Source organism: Phycodurus eques, chromosome 7 (genome assembly GCF_024500275.1).
Source record: "Phycodurus eques isolate BA_2022a chromosome 7, UOR_Pequ_1.1, whole genome shotgun sequence".
Classification (NCBI taxonomy): Eukaryota; Metazoa; Chordata; class Actinopteri; order Syngnathiformes; family Syngnathidae; genus Phycodurus; species Phycodurus eques.
This window is the reverse complement of record NC_084531.1, coordinates 13875483-13900938: the sequence shown is the minus strand read 5'-3', so window position 1 is coordinate 13900938 and position 25456 is coordinate 13875483. Positions and strand designations below refer to the sequence as shown.

At 42.1% G+C, this 25456-nt stretch overlaps 1 protein-coding gene across 2 annotated transcripts; it reads left to right on the top strand.

Moving 5' to 3' along the window:
- Positions 1-297: 297 nt before the first annotated feature.
- Positions 298-24116, top strand: smc4 (structural maintenance of chromosomes 4). Of its 2 annotated transcripts, none has more exons than XM_061681733.1 (24): positions 298-478; positions 1552-1721; positions 2321-2511; positions 3021-3212; positions 4207-4383; positions 6416-6580; positions 7544-7671; positions 7825-7965; positions 8249-8399; positions 10343-10507; positions 13161-13394; positions 13470-13655; positions 16113-16274; positions 16346-16571; positions 16666-16742; positions 17974-18126; positions 18209-18335; positions 18963-19152; positions 19238-19382; positions 20447-20620; positions 20686-20868; positions 23258-23490; positions 23569-23752; positions 23829-24116. In XM_061681733.1, exons 2-24 carry the CDS (start codon positions 1562-1564, stop codon positions 23991-23993), a joined length of 3909 nt encoding a protein of 1302 aa, XP_061537717.1. In that variant the 5' UTR covers positions 298-478; positions 1552-1561; the 3' UTR covers positions 23994-24116. The 2 variants fall into 2 exon arrangements, with proteins under 2 accessions (XP_061537717.1, XP_061537718.1); XM_061681734.1 differs by having other exon boundaries at positions 298-634.
- The last annotated feature ends 1340 nt before the right edge of the window (positions 24117-25456 follow it).

The following is a 25456-nucleotide window of genomic DNA, read 5'->3' as shown; positions in this document are numbered from 1 at the left end:
GACCTTTTACTTACGTAACCAAGCGAGCATTTCAAATGTATACGAAGCAACATACAATTTTGAACATTACGTAAAACACTCATAAAATATATTAATATGATGTTGAATGTTTAAACTGTGGGCACGTTTGGACCTTTCTGGACAAATGCATTTGGTTCGCGGAGGGAGTACAAGGCAGAGTTGGCTTCGTCCCCTTTTTTGAATTTTTTTTTCTTTTTTTTTTTTTTTTTTTTTTTTTTTTTTTTTTTTTTGCCCTTTGAACGGTCCATGGTGCCTTGCGTCAGTTTGTAACGAATGTGCTTCGACAGCTCAGTTTAGGCGCCATTTACAAGTTGGACTTCTCAGAGTCGACGAGACGCTCGACATGACACTGATCTGAATTTTCTTGAATATTTTTCACGTATTTTGGAATCGCCGACATTTTTCCCAAGCGACATTTGGACCGGGCAAGCGACTTTTGCGAACGATTTTGCGGAAGGTAGACGAAGAAGCCCGCGAAAAATAACTTAGTGGCCGGGTTCCGTCTATTTGCTGAAATGCATCAGTTCAAAAGCGGATTTTTTCCCCATCTGACAACACTTTTACGAACTATTATCGGAAGCTGAAATGCGTAGTGTTAACCGAGACCACTTTTGTAAGTCGACACTGTAATGCTCACAAAGCAGCTTTTTTTTTTTTTTTTTTTTTTTTTTTTTTTTTTTTTTTAAACGTTTAGAAACTCATAATTTTAAAAGCAGCGCGGCAGTTTCCAGATTGACTAATGTTAGTGTATATACTCAAATATGCGATACGTCGAGTCGGTTTGCGAAAACAACAATTAATGCCGAAATGCAACTTTAAGGTCGAGTTGAGTTGGATTTAACACAAAACATTTTTAAACTCGTATTCAAAAACATCGTCACCAATCTTTCTATCTCGTTTACTCGCTCAAAGTTTGCCGCGTAGCTAACTTTACATTCGCGGAGGTACTAAACAGTAAAAGTAGCGACGTGACAAAATAGTTACGTGGCAAAAAACGTATCCCATTGAGATACGTAGTTTCCAGGGGGGTCGAGTCACTGTTACCGTGCTTGCTTATTTGACCAGCTTAAGTGTAATTAAAGATAATTACAACGTAACTAGTTCACCCTTCGTATAATTTTACATTTACATTGTAACGAATGGGTCGTCTACGGATAATTTTTGGGGGAGTTTTGTTCGTCGGATAGAACTGAAATAACTGCGTAAATAGTGGTCTTCAGCTAAGATTCTTGATGTAGTATTGCTGTTTTCATAAGAAATTGTGCGCCGAGGTTTCACTTGTAACAAGGGGGCTCCTAAAACTATTATACTATTATTTTATGTGTGGGTATAAATAATTTATTCCGTTAGGCTACGTTTAGAGACAGGTTTGGAGAATGTCCTAAATGACTGCTGGCCATGACAAGCCATAAAAAAAAATGAGAATTTGACAGGCTCCAATCCCACTCACCGATATAACTCTTTTCCTGTTTTTTTTTTGTTTCTTTTTTTTTTTAAATAACCACTGACCCCCCCACCCCCCTCCTTCAGACTTCAAATCATGCCATCTAAAAGTGCAAAGCGCTCCACTGCCGCTGCCTCCTCCAAGTCAGGAGGAAAGGGGTCGCAGCCTCAGGATGACTCCGAGGACGAGCTGGACGTAACCCCCCGAGGAAGCCGCTCCAATGGCCAAGGAGAGCAGGCACCGCCGCCGACAACTGGTAAGTAACAAAGGCTTGCTTTTTTACCCCCCACCCCCCACCCCCCCCTTGTGTGTGTGCGTGTCTCAATCTCAAAACAAGTTGTGTTTACTCGGTGGCGTTTGTCATGTTTCTTTGTTTTTTTTTAATTCCCTACACTAGTTATTAGAATGACTTATTTTGTCAATTTTGTGCGCCGGTAATCAATAAATGTCCAATTGAGGCGTCGAGTGTTCCAGGTTGACTATTCGTATATTTATGTTAATATTATGCCTTGGTAGTAGATAATGCAAGGGGCACGTGTTTGTCATTCTGTCAATAATGTTTGTTTGTTGTTTATGGATGCGACAGACGTAGCTTGTTTGGGCAGGTCATTGGGGGGGCTTTGCTGTGTTGTGATGGTACCTTCTGGAAACAAAACAAGCGTTTACTCGCAGCCTCCTCGATTTTGATCCACTCTGTCAAGAACAAGAAGGGGGAAAAAAACCTAAGAGGTCTTTCTAACTTGTTTTGTTTGTGATCCTCCACCCCTCCCCCACCTGAAAGCGCTCTCTCGTGCACACAGTTTGGGGTGGGGGGGGGGATAAAAGTTGTACTTTTTTTTGTCCCTGTGCCAACAGATCCGCCTGTCGCGGAGGCTGCCGAGGCGGTTGATAGTCGCCCTTTGGAGGAGATTCTCGATAGCATCCCTCCACCCCCGCCCCCAGCCATGACCAATGAGCCGGGCGCTCCTCGCCTCATGATAACGCATTTAGTCAATCGCAACTTCAAGTCGTACGCAGGCGAGCAGATTCTGGGGCCCTTTCACAAGGTACGACCCAAAAAACACAAGCACACTTCTAGTTAAGCCCTGCATGACACATGGGGGTTTGTTGTTAACGTTCTGTTGACATTTTGAGTCATTGTGAGTGTCTTTTACAACGCAAATGTTAAAGTGTGTAATGGTAGATACAAAAGTTGTAAGTTATGTTCTGCATCATCATTTTTGCTGTCATTTTTTATAATTTTTTTTAAATCGGGGTTGTAAGCTACAAATCTACTGTTTTCATTTTGTTTGTTGATCTTTAAAGTTATTCTGACTTGTGATATTTTTTCCCCAAATAGTTTTTTCCCCGTTTTCAACCGATTTTACCAATATAGCTGGGGAAACAAATATCCTACTACACCCACACACACACACACACACACAATACACACTCATGGCCATTTTGTGGTGTGGACTCTGTAAATGTACAAAAACAAAAAAAATTATTTACAGTGCCTCATATTTTATGTGATTCATTTTTATACATATATTTTTAACCCTTTCCTTCCCTGCAGCGCTTTTCCTGCATCATTGGTCCGAATGGAAGTGGCAAGTCCAATGTGATCGACTCCATGCTATTTGTGTTTGGATACAGAGCTCAAAAGATCCGATCGAAAAAGCTATCGGTGCTTATCCACAGTTCTGATCAGCACAAAGATGTGCAAAGCTGTACTGTGGAGGTGCATTTTCAAAAGATTATTGATAAGGTATATATATATATCCCTCTGCTCTGCTGCTCTCACAATACACTCATGCATTCACTGAAATTCAACAATATGGCATCCCTAGGGGAGAAATTGGTTTGAAATATTTTTCTTTTTTTACTGAGTTTTAAAAGCAATTTCTTTACTCAGTTTAATTAAATTAATATTTCCAAAGTCTTATGACTGAACACAGACACATATCAGTCAGGGAAGTGACATTTAACACACAGTCACACACCATTCATACGGTGCTTGAGCCTTTCTATTAATTTAAAATATTTTGGGGCAGAATTTACCTTCTTGTAATTAGGCTATTTAATTGATGGCACAGGTAATTATCACCAAGATAGCTCTTTCAATAAAAAGGTAATTGCAGTTCATGAAACAACTTGCCAGAAAACGGAAAACAATTTCAAGGATTGGATTATTTGTAATATTTCGTTTGTTTTCTAGTGTAGTTTTTGGTTTGTTTTGTTTTTGGCTTGGAGCACATATTTTAAATGTTTCTTCAATTTAAAGTCGAATAAAATTTTTAATGGGATGGATTATTGAATTTCTATGTAAGAATTATTGTTTTATGTCTTAATGCTTTAAACTACAAGTCTGATCACTTCCTCTTTCTGAGTTTTAAAAAAAAAAAATTATAAGTGGTGTACTCAACTCAGTTGGCTCTAAAGTTAACTTAAGTAAAATAAAAACAAATATTATCATCTTTCCCAACAGTTTGTGTATTGTCCTAGATGTATAATTATAGTTTATGTTGTATTTGTGATTTTAGATTAATTACACTTGTGTCTAGCTGCTGGAGCTCTGGTATGGGCATTGTGCACACACATTTTGTGAGTTGTTTTTAGTGTAAGTGAATATATTTAGCATTTTCTGTATTTTTTACTCTCATAAATAGTTGAAGTTGATGTGTGGAGCTGTCTGATTCTCTCCTTAGCTGTTGTGCCCTAAACTGCTGTCTCTTCTGCCCCTCCCCCTCTCTCTGAGTCAGGAAGGAGATGACTACGAAGTCATCCCCAACAGCAAGTTCTATGTTTCCAGGAGTGCCAACAAAGACAATTCCTCAGCCTACTACATCAATGGAAGAAAAGCTACATTCAAAGAAGTGGGCAGTTTGCTTCGAAGCCACGGTATTGACTTGGACCACAACAGATTTCTCATCCTACAGGTAACTTGTCATTGGTTTCCCTGATGTAATCTTGCTTGTTTTGTCCTTCCTATGACATCACATTCTGTGTGGGATTTCCTGCTCCCACCAATTATCCAGTCAAATGTTTCACTGCTGTTTTTGTCTGTGGAATGGACCTGTTGCTATCACAAAGGAGATGCCCTCCTAAGCCCTTGGAGTGCTATAGCAGCGCATCATGGTTTGATACAATGTGCATAAGGTGCAAACCATTATTTGCTGCTTCAGGATTTTAAGGAAATGCACTTTTTTATCCAGTCGATGATTTTAAACAACCCTTTTGTTTGTTCCCAGGGAGTATTTGGATTAATTAGTTAATAAGGGGGAAGTCAGATTTCCTGTTCTGTACCTGTCACGCTTTAGCAGCACGTAAATATTGGCGTGATAGATAAACCCCAGTATTAGCAGTGCTGCTTCAGTGTGGCTGGATCAAACACCATCCATAATCTCTTAATTTTTCACTTGAGTTTCTGCCAATGTAATTCTATGGACTATGTTTTAGTGTATATTTTTTTTCTAGTTTTTGATAATTTTTTAATTTTATTTTTACTTTGGATAGTTTAACTGAGTTTGTAGCAGTTTTCCGGTCACACTCCTCCTGCTGTGATTGTGTTACACGTGTGTCCTGAACATTTTTACTGATTAACTCGAGGCTTATGGGGTGATGGCTCATGTCAGAGTAACACCAAATGACTGATTTCAATGTGTTGTTGCTTGAATTCTAATTGTTTTACATGGTGCGCTAGTTTCTGGTGAACATTTCTTACCCTTCACTGTGCTTTTGTGGTTAGCTGGTTGCTTACAAGTGCCATGCATCCCCCTGTGTGTGTGTCTGCGTGTGTCTCTGTGTCTGTGTGTATTCATGATGACTCTTGCTGTCCTTGGATGTTAGATTTTCAGCTCCGTCTGTGACATGGCTGCATGGCTATGGGAAGAGGATTAGGCTTGTTCTCCAAGGTCACTTTTCCAGGCCTCTGGCAAAGGGGAAGCTGTCTATTTAGTGCACTGGTCAGAGCAGGATGACATGGGGGATTTTTCTCTCCTGCTGGCTTCTCTTTTATTTTTATACATAAAAGTAATACGTGAGCAGCCTTTTACACACAAAGAAAGCCATTGGGTCTTTACATCATCGAGAATGAATTGTTGTTTAGCTTGAAAGGGATCTTACCCAAGGCTCTCCTTTATCAAATGAATACAATTTAATTTGTAATCAGACGTCCTCTTAGATGAGAAAAAATGTCCCTGGTGTGGTTCTAAGGATCTTGTAGAGGCCAAAATAAATTTACACATGATTAGATAAGACTATTTTTTCCACATTAAACATCCATCCATTTTCTGAGACACTTATCCTCACTACGGCATCTTATTTATATTTTGTATTTGTTACTTTAAAAAAAGAAGTGTTCATTGAACAATTTATTTAGTCAAGTGTACCAAAAGGAATTGCTCTTACTTTCACTAAATGGGGAAAAATACATTTTGCCCCCTGTTTCATAATTATATTAGTAAGCATTTGTGTGTGACTAAGTCATAGTTATTTTTTTAATGTATTTATTTATTTAACATTTATGCAGGTAAAGCCGTTGAGAACGGATTATCATTTTATCATTTTGCAGTTCCAGCCAAGCTGCAAATAACAGAGTACAAGGCAAAATAAAAGTAAATACAAGACAGATACAAAAATTGTACAATGTGATACACACAAACTGTACACAAAACATTAAACATGTACACAAACTGATAATACGCTCTAGCTCCCTTCACACAACTCTAAGCTGTTAAAAGATGAGAGAGAGAAGTCTCCTTTGACCAATATGATGGTGCTGGTATCATAAATGTCGCGATCACAGCATGCATGACATCACTCAGCACAAGCTGAGTCTGAAAGTCGGCAAACAACTGCAATATTAAATTGTTACATTTTTTTAAATATTTGTTTCTATTTTAATTAATTTTATTTATAATTATTTCGATTGGATCCACTTTGTCACATGTTTTCTTTGTTGGGGCTCAGGGTGAGGTGGAGCAAATTGCCATGATGAAGCCTAAAGGTCAGACGGAGCATGACGAGGGAATGCTGGAATACCTGGAGGACATTATCGGCTCCTGTCGCCTGAAGGACCCCATCCAAACACTATCCCGCAGAATTGAATTGCTTAATGAACAGAGGGGGGAGAAGGTGATTTATCCTCACGCATTCTTCCTGTGTCCCAACTTTCTCTAGTTTCACATTAAAGTGAATGTTTTTGTTGTTGTTGTTGTGCATCCGTGACAGATAAGATAAACTGTGCTCTGATAATTATTTATTTTATTATTTTTTATTTCATTTCATCAGTAATTGCAGCACCAGAATAATATTAGATGATTAAAAATACATAATATAAAATACAGTTGACCCTCCAAAGTTGAATGCCCCAAAAGTTGAACAGGTCAAAGTTCAGCAAAAAGAAAAAACTCGGTGGGGGGTGACTCTTAAATGGCTCAAAAGTTAAGCAAAACTAGGAGTGCAAAGCATCATGCCAAAGGATTAAATACCCAAGTGTATTTTTCTTTATTCTTTTTTTTTTTTACTTTTGTGTGTTTGTGTGTGCTGCCACTGTAGACTGTAAGTGGTGGTGGCTAAGAGGGCAAGTGTAATGACAATCAGAACCAGAAATGGAAACATACTGTGACAGAAAAGGGCCTTCCTGCTCATTACAATATGAACAATAAGATTAATTGAATATAAATGTTATATAGTTTACCAAGTAGCACTTATTTCAGCAATTTCCTACATAATGCCACACAAGATCCCTCTGCCAAGACTTTATTTATGTCCCAGTCATCTTCAAAGAGTGAGTAGTTCTACTATTATTTTAATATTATAGTAGTATAGTGGTTACCTTTTTTATACTTGTATGACAGTTAAAATGCTATTTAAAAATGCCCACACAGTTAACACATTTTTATAAAGGTGACAGTTTGAGTCTGAATTAGTTCATTTAACATTGCAATATTCCCTGGGGAGGGAAATGTTGAATTTAGAACTGCACAACACAACAGATTGTGTTCAACTTGGCAGATTCCGCTTTATATTTTGTAAATATACTGCTAATGCATGTGATTTGTGGTTGATATTAAGTGGCCAAGTTTTCTCTCCTAGCTCAATCGAGTCAAGCTTGTGGAGAAGGAGAAGAATGCTCTCGAGGGAGAAAAGAACAAAGCTGTGGAGTTTCTTACTCTGGAAAATGACATCTTCAAACACAAGAGTCGCCTCTGTCAATATTCCGTGTACGTACACCAACTGCGGTTTGTGTGTTTGTATTCTGTGCCAAGTCAAATAAATCACATATGATCCAGTAAAAGCAAAATGTAACTATCTTACCATCCAGTGTAATTCCTACGTATTATTCTGTCCCCCTTATATCTCTTCCTGTCCATAAGTCATGATCTGCAAAAGCGTGTGGTAGATAAAGAGCAGGAGAAGCAGAAGATCTTGGAGGACACCAAGGGACTCACCGAGAAAACCGCTAAGATATCGGAAGAGATTGAGAAAATGAATCAAGAGCTCAAAAATGTGGAAAAGTAAGACATTTTGCTCCTCTCTTCCTCTTATATAAATGTCTGTTTTTTGTTTGATTGTTTCCCCCCCCTAATTTTAGGCTTATTGTCTTTGCTTGGGGGGAAACAGAAAATTGTAGTTCCGTTTCTGTTGAATTTAATCTACTTGTCTATAAAATCTGGAAATATTTCTGACCCTTAATATGGTGTTACTGCAATCCAGTAGACTTGTTCTAACTAGTTCCTCTAAAATTGTATTTTAAATTACTGGCGGTTTTGCCCAGTTCAAACAATGTTACTTCACCAGAAAACAGGACAAGATTAGCAAGTACATGGAGACCCAGAAGGAGAAGTTCACCCAGCTGGACCTGCAGGACGTTGAAGTGCGTGAGAAGATCAGACACTCTAAGAGCAAGAACACGAAGTTGCAGAAGCAGCTGGAGAAGGATAAAGAAAAGGTGTGTACACCTTTTAAATTGTCTTCATCCAGTTCTAGATTAAGTCCTTGGAGCTGATATATTATTTGTCTTTTTTTACTGTGAGGATTAGGGATGGGTACTGAGCCCCTGTATTAAACTGGCCCCAGGGCTAAATAATTAAAGACCGGAGTATCGATGAGCGCAATCCTTCACAGTTCTGTAAACAGTATTGGAGAAATTACTTACATTTATTCGTGATTTATTTAGGCTATATGAACGTTATTTTGCCCCTTTTACCTCTCTGATCTCATTTCTAACTTGCAATAAAATTAATATATAAATTAAGATATTCGTTCAAGAACTATTTTCACGGAGACGAGCCTTGCCCCAATCCAGCGCCACGCACGAGAGGCATGGCTGGCTCCCTCCCGTGCCCGTGTGCTGTGCGGTCATATTACGATATGATTCCTAGTATTATATAAAAATGTCTGTCGTGCCATACAGTCCTATAGCAGAGGCCACTAACTGGCGGAAACAGTCCCATACGGACCCGCACCTGTAGCCAAAAAAGGTTATGATTTGAGACATACGTGGTGCTTCGAGTTTAAGCAGGGCAGTATTACAGGTTTGACAATAGTGACAAAGCATACATCACATGCGAGTTGTTGTTAAAATTAGAATTGGTAAAATTGTTTGAGACTTCAGTTTTGTATACATTTTTATTGACGTAGTTTTTGTAGTTGCTTTATTTAAAAATAAAATAAAAAGAAAGCAGTGTTAATTCTGATATTTGTTTTAGTGTTTTTCTTAAAATAAAATTAAAAGTACTGATAAGAATACTGTTAAAGTACCTGATTGAAAAACAGTATAGAGTACTAATATAGTTAAAATCTTAGTGAGTATTCCCATCCACTGCAAGTGAGAAACTTTGATGTTTACAGTACAAACCTAACATTAGACACAGATTTGCGCTATGATTAAAGCAGCAGTACAGCACTGTATTTATTTATTTATTTATTTGTTCTCTGTCCAGCAAGCTGTATGGGCACCCACCGACAATTTCCTGCTCACGGGAACATAAATTATTGTAATATTCTAAAATTAAATACACATGCAAGTAAGAGACAAAGAATGGAACTATAATTGTATTGCTTAGTAGACATCTACAAATGTCCTTTGTTCTGCAGAAGAAAATTAATTATTTGATAAAAGCCGAATTAATTTTGGATCACTTATTCCCCATTAGTGAAAAACAAAAAGGTCCATTCTGTGAACATGTAAAGTCATGGTGCATGTCCAGTAATGCAAAAAATAAGGCCCCTTGGTGTAAAATAATTGCGACATGGCTCCTGTTGAACGTCCCCGGTCCATGTTACATCTATATGCTGGGAGTTTGCATTAATTCATCATATTTTTTCTTACAGTCGGAAAACTACAGAGTTCTTGTAAAAACAACGTAAAAACATTTGACGCTGTAAATCACATTTTAAAGGCAGCAAGAAGTAGCTCACCTAAAGTATCCACTAGGGGGCTGTGAAGTGCAAGACAAGTGGATTCATGTCTCTCGTGTCACGGAGACGCACACATGGACACACACAAAAACTTGAACACTGACAAACAAACAGTTCAGATAAGTGTCGCATTGTATACATAGCTACTGTACATAGAGTGGCAGTGCTGTGGAGATGTGTTGATTTGAGGGGTAGGGGCAGGCAGACCCCCTCAGGGGAGCAGTGTTCTGCTGCGCACAAGTCAACTATGGCCTGGCTTGTGTTACACTCCCGACAGCCACTTTCACTTTTCACCTGCAGTTAACTCCACAAAATACCCCACTCACAGTGCCACTCTCAACCAGGCAGCACAGAGCATTTAATTTACACCTTTTGTCCCCTACATTTGTCCTATCCTGTCCATTGAAGATTAATTGTTGTCGATGCCGTGTGTGTGTGCGTGTGTGTTTGTGAATGTGTGGCGGCTTTTAGTTGGAAGAGGTGCGTGGTGTACCCGCCAACAGCGAAAAGGCCATCTCGGAGGCAACCGCTCGCAAGGAAGAGCTGGAGAAGCATAAGGGGAAAGAGGAAGAAAAACTCAAGAAGGTGATGGAGAGCCTGAAAGAAGAGACCAGCGGCTTGCAACAAGACAAAGAGGTATGGACGTTCCAGACCCAGCCGCTCTCGGTCAAAATTTGCGATATGGAGAGGCATTAGACAAAACTTTTTTTTTTGGTAAATATTTTGACCCTTCCCCAGGCAGGGCACCAGGAGATTTTTTTCTCTCTCTCTCTCCGTGCTAAGGGGGAGCTTGAGTGATACGTGGGGGGGCTGAGAGAATAATATATTTTTATTACTTCAGTTACTTTATAATAGAATATTCCAACCATTTATAATACCTATTCCATCTACGATTGAAGTAGCAATCCTGCTGTCCAACTTTTGTGGCTGGATGATGCCTAAGAAGAGACCGCCTTGGTTCATCAACGGGTGATTGGCTTAAATCAGAGAGGCCAGTCACCAGTGTCTCTGTCAGCAGTGCAGCTAAGGGGGGGGCGGTAGAGCAGCGAGCAGCGATGGACTGCTCTGCTGCTCCTTCAGGACCTGGCTCTTTTTTTTTTTATCTCCCTCTTCTTTTTGGTCCCCCTGGGAGACTGGGTTTTCATTTTCTATCTGCACTCTTTTTGGTAAACGAGTGTTTTAATTGGTCACAAAATGATCCATTGATGCAACGGACTGTTGGCGACCTAACACGCAAATGAAAGACTCCCCTACCCCTCCCCTCACACACACATCGTACTGGATTGGAACAGAATTTTGTTGTTGTTTAATTTAAATAAATAATATTACCAGAGATGTGTAGGAATGTGCTAAATTTACTGTTACATTTACTCAAGTAACATTTTGGATAAATTGTACTTGTCAGAGTTGTATCAATGAAGCATACTTTTTCTTTTACTCAAGTATTGAATGGTACTTTTACTCCGATAACGGTAACGAGAGTACCCGTTCGCATTTGAGATGACAAGATAAAACCCAATGATCGTAAAAAACGGGATCCGGTGGTATCGGAATACAATATTTTTTTTGCAGTAGTCTGACAGTACAATCGTGAAAGAGCAAATTTGTCATGTAGTCTGATCCGGGCATTACGTGTTGTCTGTCTCAGGCGTGTTGTCTGTTCACAATGCCGACTTTTATTCAAAAAAAAAAAAGTTTTAAATAACTTTATTGGCCATCAGATATTTCCAATACTATGTCAAAAGACATGCGACAAGGCTAAAAATAAACTAGCTTTTGGATTCAAATATACTGTGCACGATGGCGACGCGGAGTAAATGTCTTTTGCGGAGCCGATCAATGACGTCATTGATCAGATCGGCAAATTATGACATTAAAGCTGATCAACATAAAATGCTAAATATCGGCCGATACCGATCAGCCCGATAAAATCGGTGTAAAGTCTAATTATTTGGAGGACTACTTTTTACTTGAGTTATATTCTATAGTAACAGTACTCTTACTTGAGTACAATATTAGGCTACTCTACCCACCTCTGATTATTACTGTAGTATGGAATAAAATGCTGGAGAGGCTTAACTGGGGCTTAACTAGTGTTTCTGATGGGGCTGTAGCACCCCCTAGCCTCAGTGTTGCAACATACCTGCCCCTCCCATATGCTTTAAATGCATATAAACTAATTAAAGTATTCCTTAGCACTGGGGATGACCTGATCTGATCATGTGATAAAAAATCAGGGTCAATCATGTGATTTTCAGCTGATCGGGATTAGGTGAAAAAGATTTTAGAGGTTACTAAGTGACAAAATACTTCAAAGATACAAAGAGCTTGCCAAATGGAACAGTAATAGGTTTGTTTTAGTACCGGTATAGAGTTACTCACAGACACACATGCAGTGTGTGTTTGCACTTGTCACCCCACACACAGTCTGCCCTCTGCAACACAGCGTGTTGTGGGCACTGTCTTTATCACTATAATTTGTGTGTGTGTGTGTGTGGGAGGGGGGGGGGCTATAAAGAAAAATGCTTTCACGTTCGTTAATACAAGGAGATACTGTGATATTACGTTCTGCTTAAACGACACTCGGGGCAAACCGAAAGACACTTCTAAATAAGCCTACAAAGCCGCTTGCTCATTAGGTCGCATGCTAGCAAACACAACAAAAAGTTAACTTTCCTGTGTGTGTTAATTGGGGAGTAACACACACAACAACACGGAGTGCAGCGTTGAAGTTTTAAACGACATCACTGCGGTAGAGTGAGCTGTTTACCTCCTTAACTCGCTAGCTCGTTAGCTTGCAGGCTTGCTCGTTAGCTCGCAGGTTAGCGAACACAATAAACGGTTAACGTTCCCTTAAGTTTCTCTGTTGTGTGAATGTACGCCCTGCACATCGAGTAAAGCTATGGAGTATTGGACGTAGCCAACACCGTCAGGAGTGTACCGGTCCGACGGTGTTCCATGAACCCACTAGCAGCTAATGACACAGCCGTCCAACTCTGTCGGGTCACTGTGTGATCCACGTTCCAGCTCACCACAACAATGACTATTTACCGAGTCCGGAAAAACTATTGTGTCCATTTTATTTGTCCAACGATAAGTCAATATAGTAATTATCATGACAGGCCTATGACCAGAGCTTGCAGTGAGAACATGCCTGTGTAGCAATCGCTTAAAAATCTGCAATATCCCAGAAGAACGGGTTTTTATTTATTTATTTATTTATTTATTTATTGACCGGTAATCATTTTACCAATGTTCTGTAACTCATATTTGTGCTTCTTTTTGGCAGACCAAAGAGAGAGAGCTGATGGAGCTAAGCAAGTCCGTGAACGAGACACGCTCCCGTATGGACCTGGCTCAGTCGGAACTCGGCATCTACTTGAGCCGCCATAACACTGCAATCACCCAGCTCAACTCAGCCAAACAGACCCTTCAGACCACATCGGACATGCTGCGGGAGCGCCGCACCGCTATTAGAGAACTGGAAGCCAACATACCGCAGAAAGAGAAAGCGCTCAAGAAGGTAAAACAACAATTACAAGGTGTGTCCTGTACGTGGGCCAACAAGTTATTGAGGAGCGGCCATTTTTCTCTGCAGGATGAAGAAGAGCTGGACCAACTGACAAAGATGGATAACGAGACCCGTCACATTGTGAGGGAAATGAGGCAGAAAGCCGACGAGGCCAAGAGCTCTCTGTCCTCCAACCGCAGTCGAGGGAAGGTCCTGGATGCTCTCACGCAGCAGAAAAGGAGTGGGAGAATTCCTGGTATTCTTGGAAGGCTAGTAAGGGAAAATACTGTACCTTTCACTCCTGTAGGGTTTTCATGTGTAGCTACTGAGCTGGGATGTACTTGAGTGCCTTCCATTAAGACGCAATGATGTTTCAGCATTTACCGGGTGTCTGCGGACCCTTGAAAAAGTCTTAAATGAGATGTTTCAAAATGACGACCCCAATTATCCTCCGAATGACATGTAATCATTGAAGCTGACACTCAAAGGTCAGAAAAATGCCACAGACAGCTTTGTCATCCATCCATTCATTTTTCTATCGCACTTGTCGTCATAAGGGTTGTGGGTGAGCTGCAGCCTACTCCAGCTGACGTTGGGCAAGAGGCAGGGTACACCTTGGACTGGTCGTCAGTTACATACATACATGCATACATACAGACAGACAAACAAACATTCACAATTTAGGGTCTATAAATCCAAGTATGCTTGTTTCTGGAAAGTGACAAGAAGCTGGAGAAAATCCACACAGGTATGGCGAAAACATGTGAACTCCACAAAGGTTATATTTTGACAATCATTCAGTTCTCATAAAAGTTATAGACGATTGAGCCCCTATTGCCCACTCCAATGGTCATATTTAGTGAATGACATTTGATCAAATTGGCCTTACCAAATGTCCTAAATTTTGCTTCCTGCAACCTGCAGATTCCCAGATTTAGCCTTAGTGTTTTGAAAATTTTCAGTTGCTTTGTTGTCCAGACATTAATTAGGGCCTGAGCAGTAGTGACCTGCGAAAAAAAAATCTCGAAATTTGGCACGCACATCGGGCCTGGTGAAAAATTTGATAATTTCACTTTTTCGGGCACGATTTTCAGAAAATGGCTCGCCAGCGCCCCCTTGAACCATGCCGAAAGTAAATCAAAGGACAACTCTGTGATCCGTATGACCTACGGCTCTGAAAATTGGTACGCATACAGAGGGGACCCAGACGCACAAAAAAGTCATCGCGCGTGATATCATAGCTCCCACAGAAAGTGACCTATGACCTTTTGAAGGGGGGGGAAAATGTGAAATTTTAGCATTTTTTTTCGGGGTTTATACTTTTGTGAACTCCTACAGCTTTCATCCGATTCGCTTCAAACTTGGTTGTGTGTCATCTCAAGACATGGGATATTAAAAGTTATCAAAATATTTTTAAACCGACAGACTATATGACGGGGGCGGGCCTTCAGACTTTTCATTCCACATTTCGCCACAAAACCAAAAATGCCTAAACTTTATCAAAGTATCATTTGTTCTACGTTTCACCTAGAGCTACAGAAATCGGCTGTATCGACCCCAGACGTACAAAAACCTCAAAGACACGCATGCCCTAAACCCAAGAGGAAGTGACCTGCGACTTCGTAATCGTAAGGTCGACCTTTTTCGCAAGGTTGCTGATGCCATACTTACAGTTCATCAAAGAGCTATTCGTGGTATGTCACACCTGCACCTACCAAACGTGGCAGGTACGTGTATTACCCCGACTTCTACAAAATTGTAATCACAACTTATACCCTAAACTCAACAGAAACTGACCTACGACCTTTTATAGGTACACTTTTGCGCACGTATCCTACAGATTTCATCCGATTGAGTTCAAACTTGGTCAGTACCATCTCAACACCTGGGATATTAAAAGTTATCATGAGCTTTTTTTGTCCGGCATACTATATGCCGGTGGCAGATCTTCAACCGCAGCTTTTCTGAAGTCGCCGAAAACAGACCATGGTGACAGTTCATCAAAGAACTTTTTGCGCAACATTGCACCTACGCCTACGAAAATTCCTACACGCGTGTAGCACCCCCACGCCAACAAAATTGTGATTACAACCCATGTCCTAAACTCAACAGAAAATGATCTACAGCCTTTTAAATGTAACATTCAGAGTAGTTAAAAGTCCGACCATCATGACTGACAATACATACAGTAGTGTAGTAGCCCTAAGAGTTCATAACCTTCTTTCAACACCCGCATTTAGTCAATATAACCTTTGAAAAGGCTTTGCACTTGTCCTACAGCAGTGGTATCCTACCTATGGCCTGGGGGCCATCCCCCATTATTGGGTGATCTGCATTTTCTCAATGTAACCTTTGAGAAGGCTTTGTTTCATCTGGTCAAACAGCGGTGGTGTCCTACCTATGGCCTGGGGGTCATTTGCAACCGGTCCTCCCATTTTGTGCGGCCAGACCTTTTTGCAACATTTGCATGCACTTGTCCTGCAGCAGTGGTGTCAACCTATGGCCTGGGGGCCATTTGCGGGTCATACTTTTTGTGTGGCCCACATTTACTCAATATGGGCCATAACTTTGCATATGTCCTACAGCGTGGTGTCCAATCTACCGCCCGGGGTCAATTTGCGGCCCTTCGTCGTGCCAGGACATCAAAATGACACTACCCCAACGGGGCCAGGGTGCGAGGGCCCGATTATAGCTGCTCACAGCTCTAGTTTTCTGTGTTTTGCTTTGCAGGGAGACCTTGGAGCCATTGACGAGAAGTATGACGTGGCCATTTCCTCCAGTTGCGGCGCACTTGATCACATCGTGGTAGACACCATCGACACAGCTCAAAAATGTGTCACGTTTCTCAAAGAGCAGAACATCGGCGTGGCCACCTTCATTGGTCTCGACAAGGTAAATGTGCTCACGCTCGACTTCTGCTTTTCACTCTGAGTTCCTCGGTCTGACCTCCTTTCTCCCCTCAGATGAAGGTGTGGGAAAAGAACATGGGCCCAATCCGCACCCCCGAGGAAAGCCCCCGTCTCTTTGACATGGTAAGAGTGAACGACACCAGCGTGCGTCCGGCCTTCTACTTCGCCCTGAGGGACACCCTGGTAGCTCAGGACATGGAGCAGGCCACAAGGATAGCCTTCCAGAGAGACAAGCGCTGGAGAGTGGTGACCCTCAAGGGCCAGATCATCGAGGTGGCCGGTGGGTGATCTGCTCTTTCACTTCCAAACTTATACTTGTCTTTCATGTTCCTGATCTCACTCTTCCTCCCGCGTGCTCAAATGTGTCCTTACAGGAACAATGACTGGAGGAGGAAGAGTAATGAAGGGCAGGATGGGCTCCTCTCTGAACACTGAGGTCTCCCAGGAAGAGGTATGTACGAAGTACCAAGAATCATCGCACATTTCTGAACATTCCTTCTGGAACAGGTGGGCAATTAATTTTCCAATGGGACCATGTGACAAACAAGCGTATGGGGTTTTGTTTTTGTTTTGTTTTTTCAGCTGTTAGGTTAAGCAGAAAGGAAGATCTGTATCCCTTTTATGGCAGAACAGTTTTACTGTGTCACAGTGGACTTTTTAAGATGCTGGTTTCTTTGTATTCTGATGGATGTTTATTGAGAATTATAGTCAGTCGAACAGAACAAAGTTTTTAAAGGGTAGTGACAGAAAAAACAAAAGGAGAGAGTGAAAATGTAACTAAATAATATATTCGATTCGTATATATATATATATATATATATATATATATATATATATATATATATATATATAAAATATATATTGGATTCGAGTGTTGTATGGGTCAGTAGTGCTACACCCTGTGAGGGAAGGACAGGACAGGGACAGGAGGGGAAGGATGCAGGACGGGGATCGTGGACCTGGCTGTAGTGTGGTGGGAGTGGCTATGTAAATTCTAAACATCTGTCGGACCAGTGTAAGTTAGGGGATACCCAAGAAAATCACATAGTTTGTCGCAATGAGTGAGTGGCCCCCACACCCAGCGAATAAGACCCAGGGGTGTGTGTCTGCAGACACATGCAGGTGAATTGACACAGTTTTGCATGCACAATAACTGGCAGAAGTCTCCTGTAATTGTTTGTGCTTGCACCGTGGGGGCTGAGGACCCCACCCAATCAAGAGATGTGCTGCCATGTGCTCTGAAGTTTTGCTGCCACCAATTAGCTTTCATAACAAAAATTTGTTGGTGTTGCGTAATTATTTTAAGCAGTCATTGTTTCATTAACTTACTAACACTGAAACATCACTAACTTTAATTAACACTCACATAAAAAGTGTCAACAACAGTGTGCATCTTTTTAAATTGTGCTGACATTGAATCCCAACAACCCAAAAAAAAAAGTCACTCAATGCGGCTTACCAACAATGAAAACAAGTCGTTACACTTGCATGCTTGTGCTGCCCAGACACATGCTCATCAAAATAAAAACACTGCTTTCAAAATAAAAGTACTGCATATTTTACGTTTTATTTCGACCTTAAAAAAAAAAACTGCGAGGTCAGAGACTTTGGATGTAGCCCGAGGGCTGTACACGTACTTTGCCCGGGTCTGTTCTAGACCCTGATGGCGTGTGCGTCTGTAGCTTGACCGCATCGAGAGCAAGCTGAACGAGAATGTGACAAAACTGAAGGGCTGCCAGGAAAGGAAGCTGCAGCTAGAGGACAACGTCCAGCACCTCCGCTCTCACCTCCGCGACATGAAGAATACACTGGAAAAATACGCCAACAGCATGACCGTACGTAGCAAAATCATCTTAAGCGATCGTAGTGGACGTTGTCACCTACAATCCATGTCATGTCGCTCTTGATGTCCTCTAGAGTCTGGCTGACCAGGAGAGCCATCTAAAGGTTCAGATGAAGGAGCTGGAGGCCAATGTGCTGGCTGCTGCCCCGGACAAGACCAAACAGAAGCAGATGGAGAACAGCCTGGAAGCCTTCAAGAAAGGTGCCACCAGACTGCAATGAACTCTTTTTCTTCTCACTTTTTAGTTTCTCACTTCTAAATATCCATCCATTTCCTGTTACACTTGTCCTCATATCATCATGGGTGAGTCCATTCTAGGCGACTTTGGGCAAGAGGCAGTGCACACTATGGACTGGTCGAATGTCCATCGAACAGCACATAGGCAAAAAAATATTCACACTCCATGTCGATCGATTCTGCCTCAGCCTGTGAATTCAAGTTCGAGAGCAAGTTCTCGGTTAACAAGAAAATAGTTTGTGCAAGAGCGTAAGAATATGTAGGCATATGAAGGCACGCTCAGTTCACACCATACTTACTGTTTTTCCATCTTTTACGGCCTAAAAGATTTTTTTTTTTTTTTTTTTGTAAAAAAATATTTACTATAATATGAATTTACTACTGTGTTAACGTAGGTAAGTGACAGATTTTCGAATTGTGTACTAATGCAGATTATGTCGCTGCCATATGAACGGAACCCAGTCATAAACTGAGGACGCCCCGTATACTTTTTCACCCGTTAGGCAGCCTTTTTGTATGTTTCTAGGTTGTACATGTTCAAGTATTGTGATCCTGTATCTGACATGAAAATGTCACCATTTTGTTTTCCAGACTTCGAAGCAGCATCCAGTAAAGCCGGAAAGGTGGAAAACGAGGTGAAGCGGCTCCACAACCTGATCGTGGACATCACCAGCCACAAACTGAAGGCTCAGCAGGACAAGCTCGACAACATCAACAAAGCTCTCGACGAATGCTCCTCCAGCATCACCAAGGCCAAGGTCGCCATCAAGACGGCACACCGGTGAGCACCAGTTCTGGACACCTGAAACCTCGGATCCCCCCCACCCCGTTAGTTTCACATTGACCACACTGTCATGTCTTTGCAGCAACCTGAAAAAGTGCGAGGAGAGCGTGACTCGCGTGCAGACCGAGTTGGAGGACAACCGGAAGTCTTTGGCGGAGTTCACAGAGCAGCTGAAGAAACTGGAGGACGAGGCGGGAGAGATCATGAAAGCTTGTCAGGAAGCTGAGGTCAGAATATGTCCTATTTGCAGGGTTTTTCCTGCCTTAAATTCAGGAGAGTAGGTTGCACATACTGCGCTCCCCCCCACTGGCTCAGACAAACATGTGAGTGGTATTATGTATATTATTGTTCTTGAATGGTTGCTTGTTTTAAACATCCATCCATCCATTTTCTGTACCACTTATCCTCATTAGGGTCGTAGGCGTCCTGAAGCCTAGCCCAGCAAACTCTGGGCAAAAGGCGGGGTACACCCTGGACTGGTCGCCAGCCAATCGCAGGGCACATATATAAACAAACAACAATTTGCGCACACATTCGCACCTATGGGCAATTTATGTTATTCATGTTTTTGGGATGTGGGAAGAAACCGGAGTACCTGGCGAAAACCCACCTAGGCACGGGGAGAACATGCAAACTCCACACAGGCAAGGCCAGATTTGAACCCAGGTCCTCAGAACTGTCAGGCAGATGTGCTACCCAGTCGCAGATGTGCTAACCAGTCCTCCACCATGCCGCCAATTTTTTCATCATATACAGCATTATACCAAAATGCAAAAAATAACCATTAAATTTTTGGGGGGAATGTACGATAAATTACAAATCAAAAATAGTTTTTAAATTAACTTGACGAGCACAAATGTTGTTAATTCTGTGTCGGTTCTGAATCCTCTCAGCTGCTTGAGTTCCCTCACAGCACTGAAACGCACTGCCTATGTTCACCCTCATTTGGTGTCTTGTCTAATTCCTCCTTTTGTTGCTTATTCGCTCTGCTTCTGTATGCTAGAGTTGTCCCCAGTTGTTGGCAAACAAGGGGTGGGCATTTATTTTATGGAGGCAGATATTCCACCATAGTTTCAGCAAAGCTCCTGAAGCCCAAGGTAACTGGTCAGCGGAAGGCTACAGGGATGTGCACGTCAAATGATTGACACTTCGTCGACCACGCCTTCGGTCTCTGATTGCTTATTTTCCCCGGAGGACAGTGGTTTCTTTATCTAATTAGAGGTGCAAGGTGGGGCCTGAGATGAATGACTACTGTCAGGTTACACTGACAATTTTAGTTCTTGTTCTTCAGGCCGCCCTGCCCGAGGTGCAAGAGAAGTACCAGACGGTGGCGAAGGAGATCAAGGTCCTGCAGCAGCAGGAACACTCCCTGCAGGAGGAGTCGCTGAACGTACGGCTACGCGTGGAGCAGATAGCGGCCACCGTCGGCGAGTACAAGGACAAGATAAAACACTGGCAGAAGGAGGTGACTGACCGTTGCTTGTCATGCTGTCATACTGTAATATTATAACCGCTTATGGTGGTCCCCAGGCCGCGAAGCTGTCCCTGCACGTCGTCGAGGGCACACCGGACGAGGAGTTTGCTGTTCTTACAGCCGAGCAACTCGACGAAATCACTGGCCGCAATGTCATCATTAACAAGATAATGACCTTGGAGACCAAGTGTGCTCAAATAAAGCCCAACCTCGGCGCCATTGCCGAGTACAAGAAGAAGGTACGAGCGAGTGGACAACTATGCTTGAAGGCCCAAAGATTCCCGGGTCGACTTGGTCCCCCACATAGAACAGCCCGTGGAGGGGGTTGGGAAATTAGTACAAACGTGACTATTTTTATCATTGCACTACAACATTTAATTTGCTTTATTATACTTATTTATTATCCAATTTACACGCAGCTGTATATATTTTGGGTATTTTAAAAATTACAGCAATTCACCATATTTTTTTCCCATTGTGACACTTTCATGAAACAACATTCTACTACACAACTACATTCAGTCAACCGTGTTTCACTAAAGAGTTATAAAGTCTAGATCATTGGTCATAATCATGTCATTAATCGTTGATTTGTGCACTAGTGACCAACTATTTAATAGCACTCACCTTGCAGAGATAAGTGGAGACAATGGTTTATTGGGTTGATGTGTTATACTCACTAAGTTTGTAGCTCTACTTTCTTTGTCTCATTTTTTAACCAACTTTGTGTGCCTTGTAATCACAGGATTTTTTTTTTTTTAAATGCCTGAACTCTATAGAACCCTGACTTATTCTGGGAAAAATTTTATTTATATATAAAATTTTAATCCATGACCCCGCACATATCAGTAAGACTTGCAGTTAAGATTCTTCATTGGGGAAGACGGGGCCTGGCCTTAGAGTGTAAGGAATGGGAGGAGTACGTGGTGTGAAATAGATTCCAACATTGTCATGGTTCTTCATCTTGTCAATGAAGTCCAGGAGAGATTTAGGCTGGATGAAAGGGGTTTGGAGTGTTGTTGTTGCAGCTCAAGAGGTGGGGATGATGAGGGGGGGGGAACATTGTTTGGGTGAAGCTGAAGCCTCCTCCTGTCCCACTTGTCCTTCAGAGTGTCATCTAATCTGTTCCGGATCATCCTGTCCGAAGTTGTCCTTTCATGCTGCTGAGTGACGCATACAGTAAGAAAAAAAAGTTGGCAGCGAATAATTTAACGCCTTGTTTATGTAGACAGAAACCCTCGTCTTCCTTCTGCGCTCCCAAAATATGTAGAAATTGTCAATGAAGATCACTGATTGGGCAGTACACACATCTTTAGCCATCTGTTTAACATCCGAACCGTTTATCTCCACGTCGTACTGTTGGCAGAGGTCCACTCACAAACACCTCAGCATTCAGACAACATTCAAAAAAATTCACATTTCAGTACTTCTGATTGCTGCATCACAACATCCGGTGCTCCTGTATGTATTATGACAGATTTCACAGATGGGTGCTCATTAGTAATCTTAGTTAGTTTTTTTTTTTTTTTTTTATATATATAGGATTGGACACCATGTCATTGGTAAAATACAGTGTACTTGTGTTGGTGTTTTACTCACTCCAAACGCATTTTACATTATTGACAGCTTTGTCACCAATTATCAGTCTTTGAGGCCCAGTAGTTGGTTGCATTTTTTTCTTTTCTTATCTAATTTATTTTCATACCTTTTAGCGGTGCTGGGAAATTATCATTCTTTCAGCGGGCCGGGGTCTTGTAGAAATTGAGCAAATAAACCTGTTTGTTAGTCAGGTTGTCTGTTTTGCGTGGCCTTGCTCCTTTGTTCTCTTTCGCTGCAGCCGCTGTCCACGGCTGTTCCCTTGGGGTTGAAGAAATATTGAGTGCGGGGCAACCAGATTCCTCATTAATTTGTCCTTGCTCTGTCCTCCCTATTGTCCGTTGTCCCATATCTTTAGGTTTTGCTACAAGTAAATTCCAGGGAGGGCTGCTGGCTGATTTACTGTTGTTTCTACAGGTTCAATCAATGTTATTTGCAGAGCTGATTAGCTGTCTGTTTTGAGAGATCAGTAAGGTGCTTTTTTCCCCCCCGACTGTCCATTTATCTCCACAAACACTTCAAGGCAGTTTATTTTCGTTTCCACGAGCGCCATCTTCTGAAGGAGTTTGTGATAGTCTTCAGTGGAAAAGGGAAGCATCTTGTTGCTAATAGCATGCTTGTGCTACTAGCAGGCCACGCTCACGTTATGGGGGGGTATCAAAAATGTTTTGAATATGGCCACGGCCGACTGTTTCTAACAAATGGAAAAGTCCCACATATTTAAAAGTATCTAGGAGTCGCTGCTTCTGGTTTCTTTAGAAGGAAAAACAAGCTTATCAGCAAGAAAAATGCAAACAAAGGCAAAAGCAAGCAGAGCGAGCAGCATAAGTGTCTGTGCTGTACAAGAGTAGGAAGCTAATCCCTTTGGTTAGTGTAGTCGTGGATCGCTCAATACACAAATCGCCCTGTGATTGACGGGTGACCAGTGCTAAATCAACTCAGCCTGATCCTAAAGGGATACGTAAATTTGACCAATGGAAGATTCAATTTTCACATATCACTGAATTGTATTTATTTCGCCCGCACGCGCAGGAAGAGCTGTACCTGCAGCGTGTGGCCCAGCTGGACGTGATCACCACACAGCGGGACAACTTTAAGTGCGGCTACGCAGACCTTCGCAAACAGCGCCTCACAGAGTTCATGAGCGGCTTCAACATGATCACCAACAAGCTAAAGGAGAACTACCAAATGCTTACGCTGGGGGGCGACGCTGAGCTCGAGCTGGTGGACAGTCTGGACCCCTTCTCCGAGGGCATTATGTTCAGGTACATATATTCTACTGGTTTTGTGTGTTTCCACACCTCTGCCTCTTTCTCCTAATGCTCAACTTTGTGTCTGTGCAGTGTGCGTCCACCCAAGAAGAGCTGGAAAAAGATCTTTAACCTATCAGGAGGAGAGAAGACCCTCAGTTCCCTGGCTCTGGTGTTCGCCCTGCACCACTACAAGCCTACACCGCTCTACTTCATGGACGAGATCGATGCGGCGCTTGATTTCAAGAATGTCTCCATTGTCGCCGGGTACATCTATGTGAGTATTAACCGATGCGTCCTTTTACTCGCCTCAGTACTACGTTCAGTACACTGGCACTTACTTCCGCGTGCAGGACCAAACCAAGAACGCTCAGTTCATAATCATCTCACTAAGAAACAACATGTTTGAGATCGCCGACCGCCTCATCGGCATCTACAAGACACACAACACCACCAAGAGTGTTGCGATCAACCCCAAGACCATCATGTTCCGAGACCACGACGCCATCACTGCCTAGGAGCGCTCTCGCTTCAATCTTTGTTTCCTATCTCATCTCTTGTAAATACTTTATCCTGTATCGTATGATAAAGTGCTGCTATTAATTTTTTAATACACTGTAAATAAAGTTTTTCCATTTGAATTACAACTGTCATGGTTAATGTAAGGCAGCGCGGTGGGGTGAGATATTGGTTTACACCAATGAAAGTATGATTTAAGAAAGATGCAGCTCACTGGTGTTTCTTTGGGTTCATGTGGTCCTTGGAGGCTACCTGAAGCCCATGGGCACCGTGTTTGTGACCCCTGCTCTAAACTGAGTGTAAAGGTTCGTCATGCGTGGGTACGACTAAATGGAACAGTCCTTAAATGGTTCAGGTCCTACCTGGAGGAAAGGTTACTTTGTAACCACTGTAAGTGTTCAATCTCATAGAATGGCAATGACCTATGGGGTCCCTCAAGGGTCAGTTTTTCGACCCCTCCTCTTCAGCCTGTATATGCTACCCTTGGGTCAAATTCCTCATAACTTTAATTCTGACTATCATAGCTATGCAGATGACACACAGTTATATGTAGCAGTATCGCCATATGACCAAAGTTCAATTGAGGTTTTTTTCACTGTTTAAAACTGATAACTGGATGAGCCAAAATTGTCTTCAATTAAACCACACCAAAACTGAGATAATTGTTTTTGGCAATAAAGAAAAGAAGATTGCTGTTCGTAAATACCTGGAGTCACTCGCTTTAGAAACCAAAGACCAAGTCCAAAACCTTGGTGTGCTGATAGATTCCAACCTGACTTTCAACAGTCAAATCAATTACAAAAATTGCCTTCGACCATCTGAAGAACATCCAGAGTAAAGGCTTGCATGTGCCAAGTAGACCAGGAGAAGCTCATCAATGCTTTTATCTTAAGTAGACTTGACTATTGTAATGATGTAATGTAATGTAACTTCTGACTGGACTCCCCCAAAAGAGCATTAAACAGCTACTGCTCATTCTGAACGCTGCAGCTCAGGTTCTGACCAGAAAAAGGGGTCAGAACATGTTACTCCAATTCTAAAGTATCTACACTGGCTTCCAGTCAGCTTTAGAATAGATTTTAAAGTTCTGCTACTAGTCAATAAATCACTAAATTGTTTAGGTCCTGAATACATGAAAGAAATGCTAATGGCATATAAACCCACTAGGGCCCTGAGAGCTACAGACTCAGGTCAAATAGTGGCGCACACAGTCCAAAGCAAACACAGTGAAGCAGCATTTAGCTATTTACCGCTGGAGTGGTGCCAACTGGCGCCTGCCTTGGTCCCCCACTGGCTACTGGTAGGGGGCAGTGGGGCCCCCCGTCCCTCCTTGGGCCTGCTTCCTCTTCTCTCCGTTCCTTGCGGGACTGCAGTCGCCTCCTCCTCTTCTGTGGGGGGGTCAGGTGGTCCGCTGTGGGGCCTGCAGTGGGGTTTTCGTCCCTACCTGGTTTGGGGGGGTTCC

Excerpts from the sequence above, each read along its gene's own strand:
- smc4 (XM_061681733.1), top strand. The coding sequence starts at position 1,562 with ATGCCATCTAAAAGTGCAAAGCGCTCCACTGCCGCTGCCTCCTCCAAG. Across the intron at positions 3,213-4,206 it reads TTCAAAAGATTATTGATAAG|GAAGGAGATGACTACGAAGT; the intron begins GTATATATATAT and ends TCTCTGAGTCAG. Across the intron at positions 4,384-6,415 it reads ACAGATTTCTCATCCTACAG|GGTGAGGTGGAGCAAATTGC; the intron begins GTAACTTGTCAT and ends GTTGGGGCTCAG.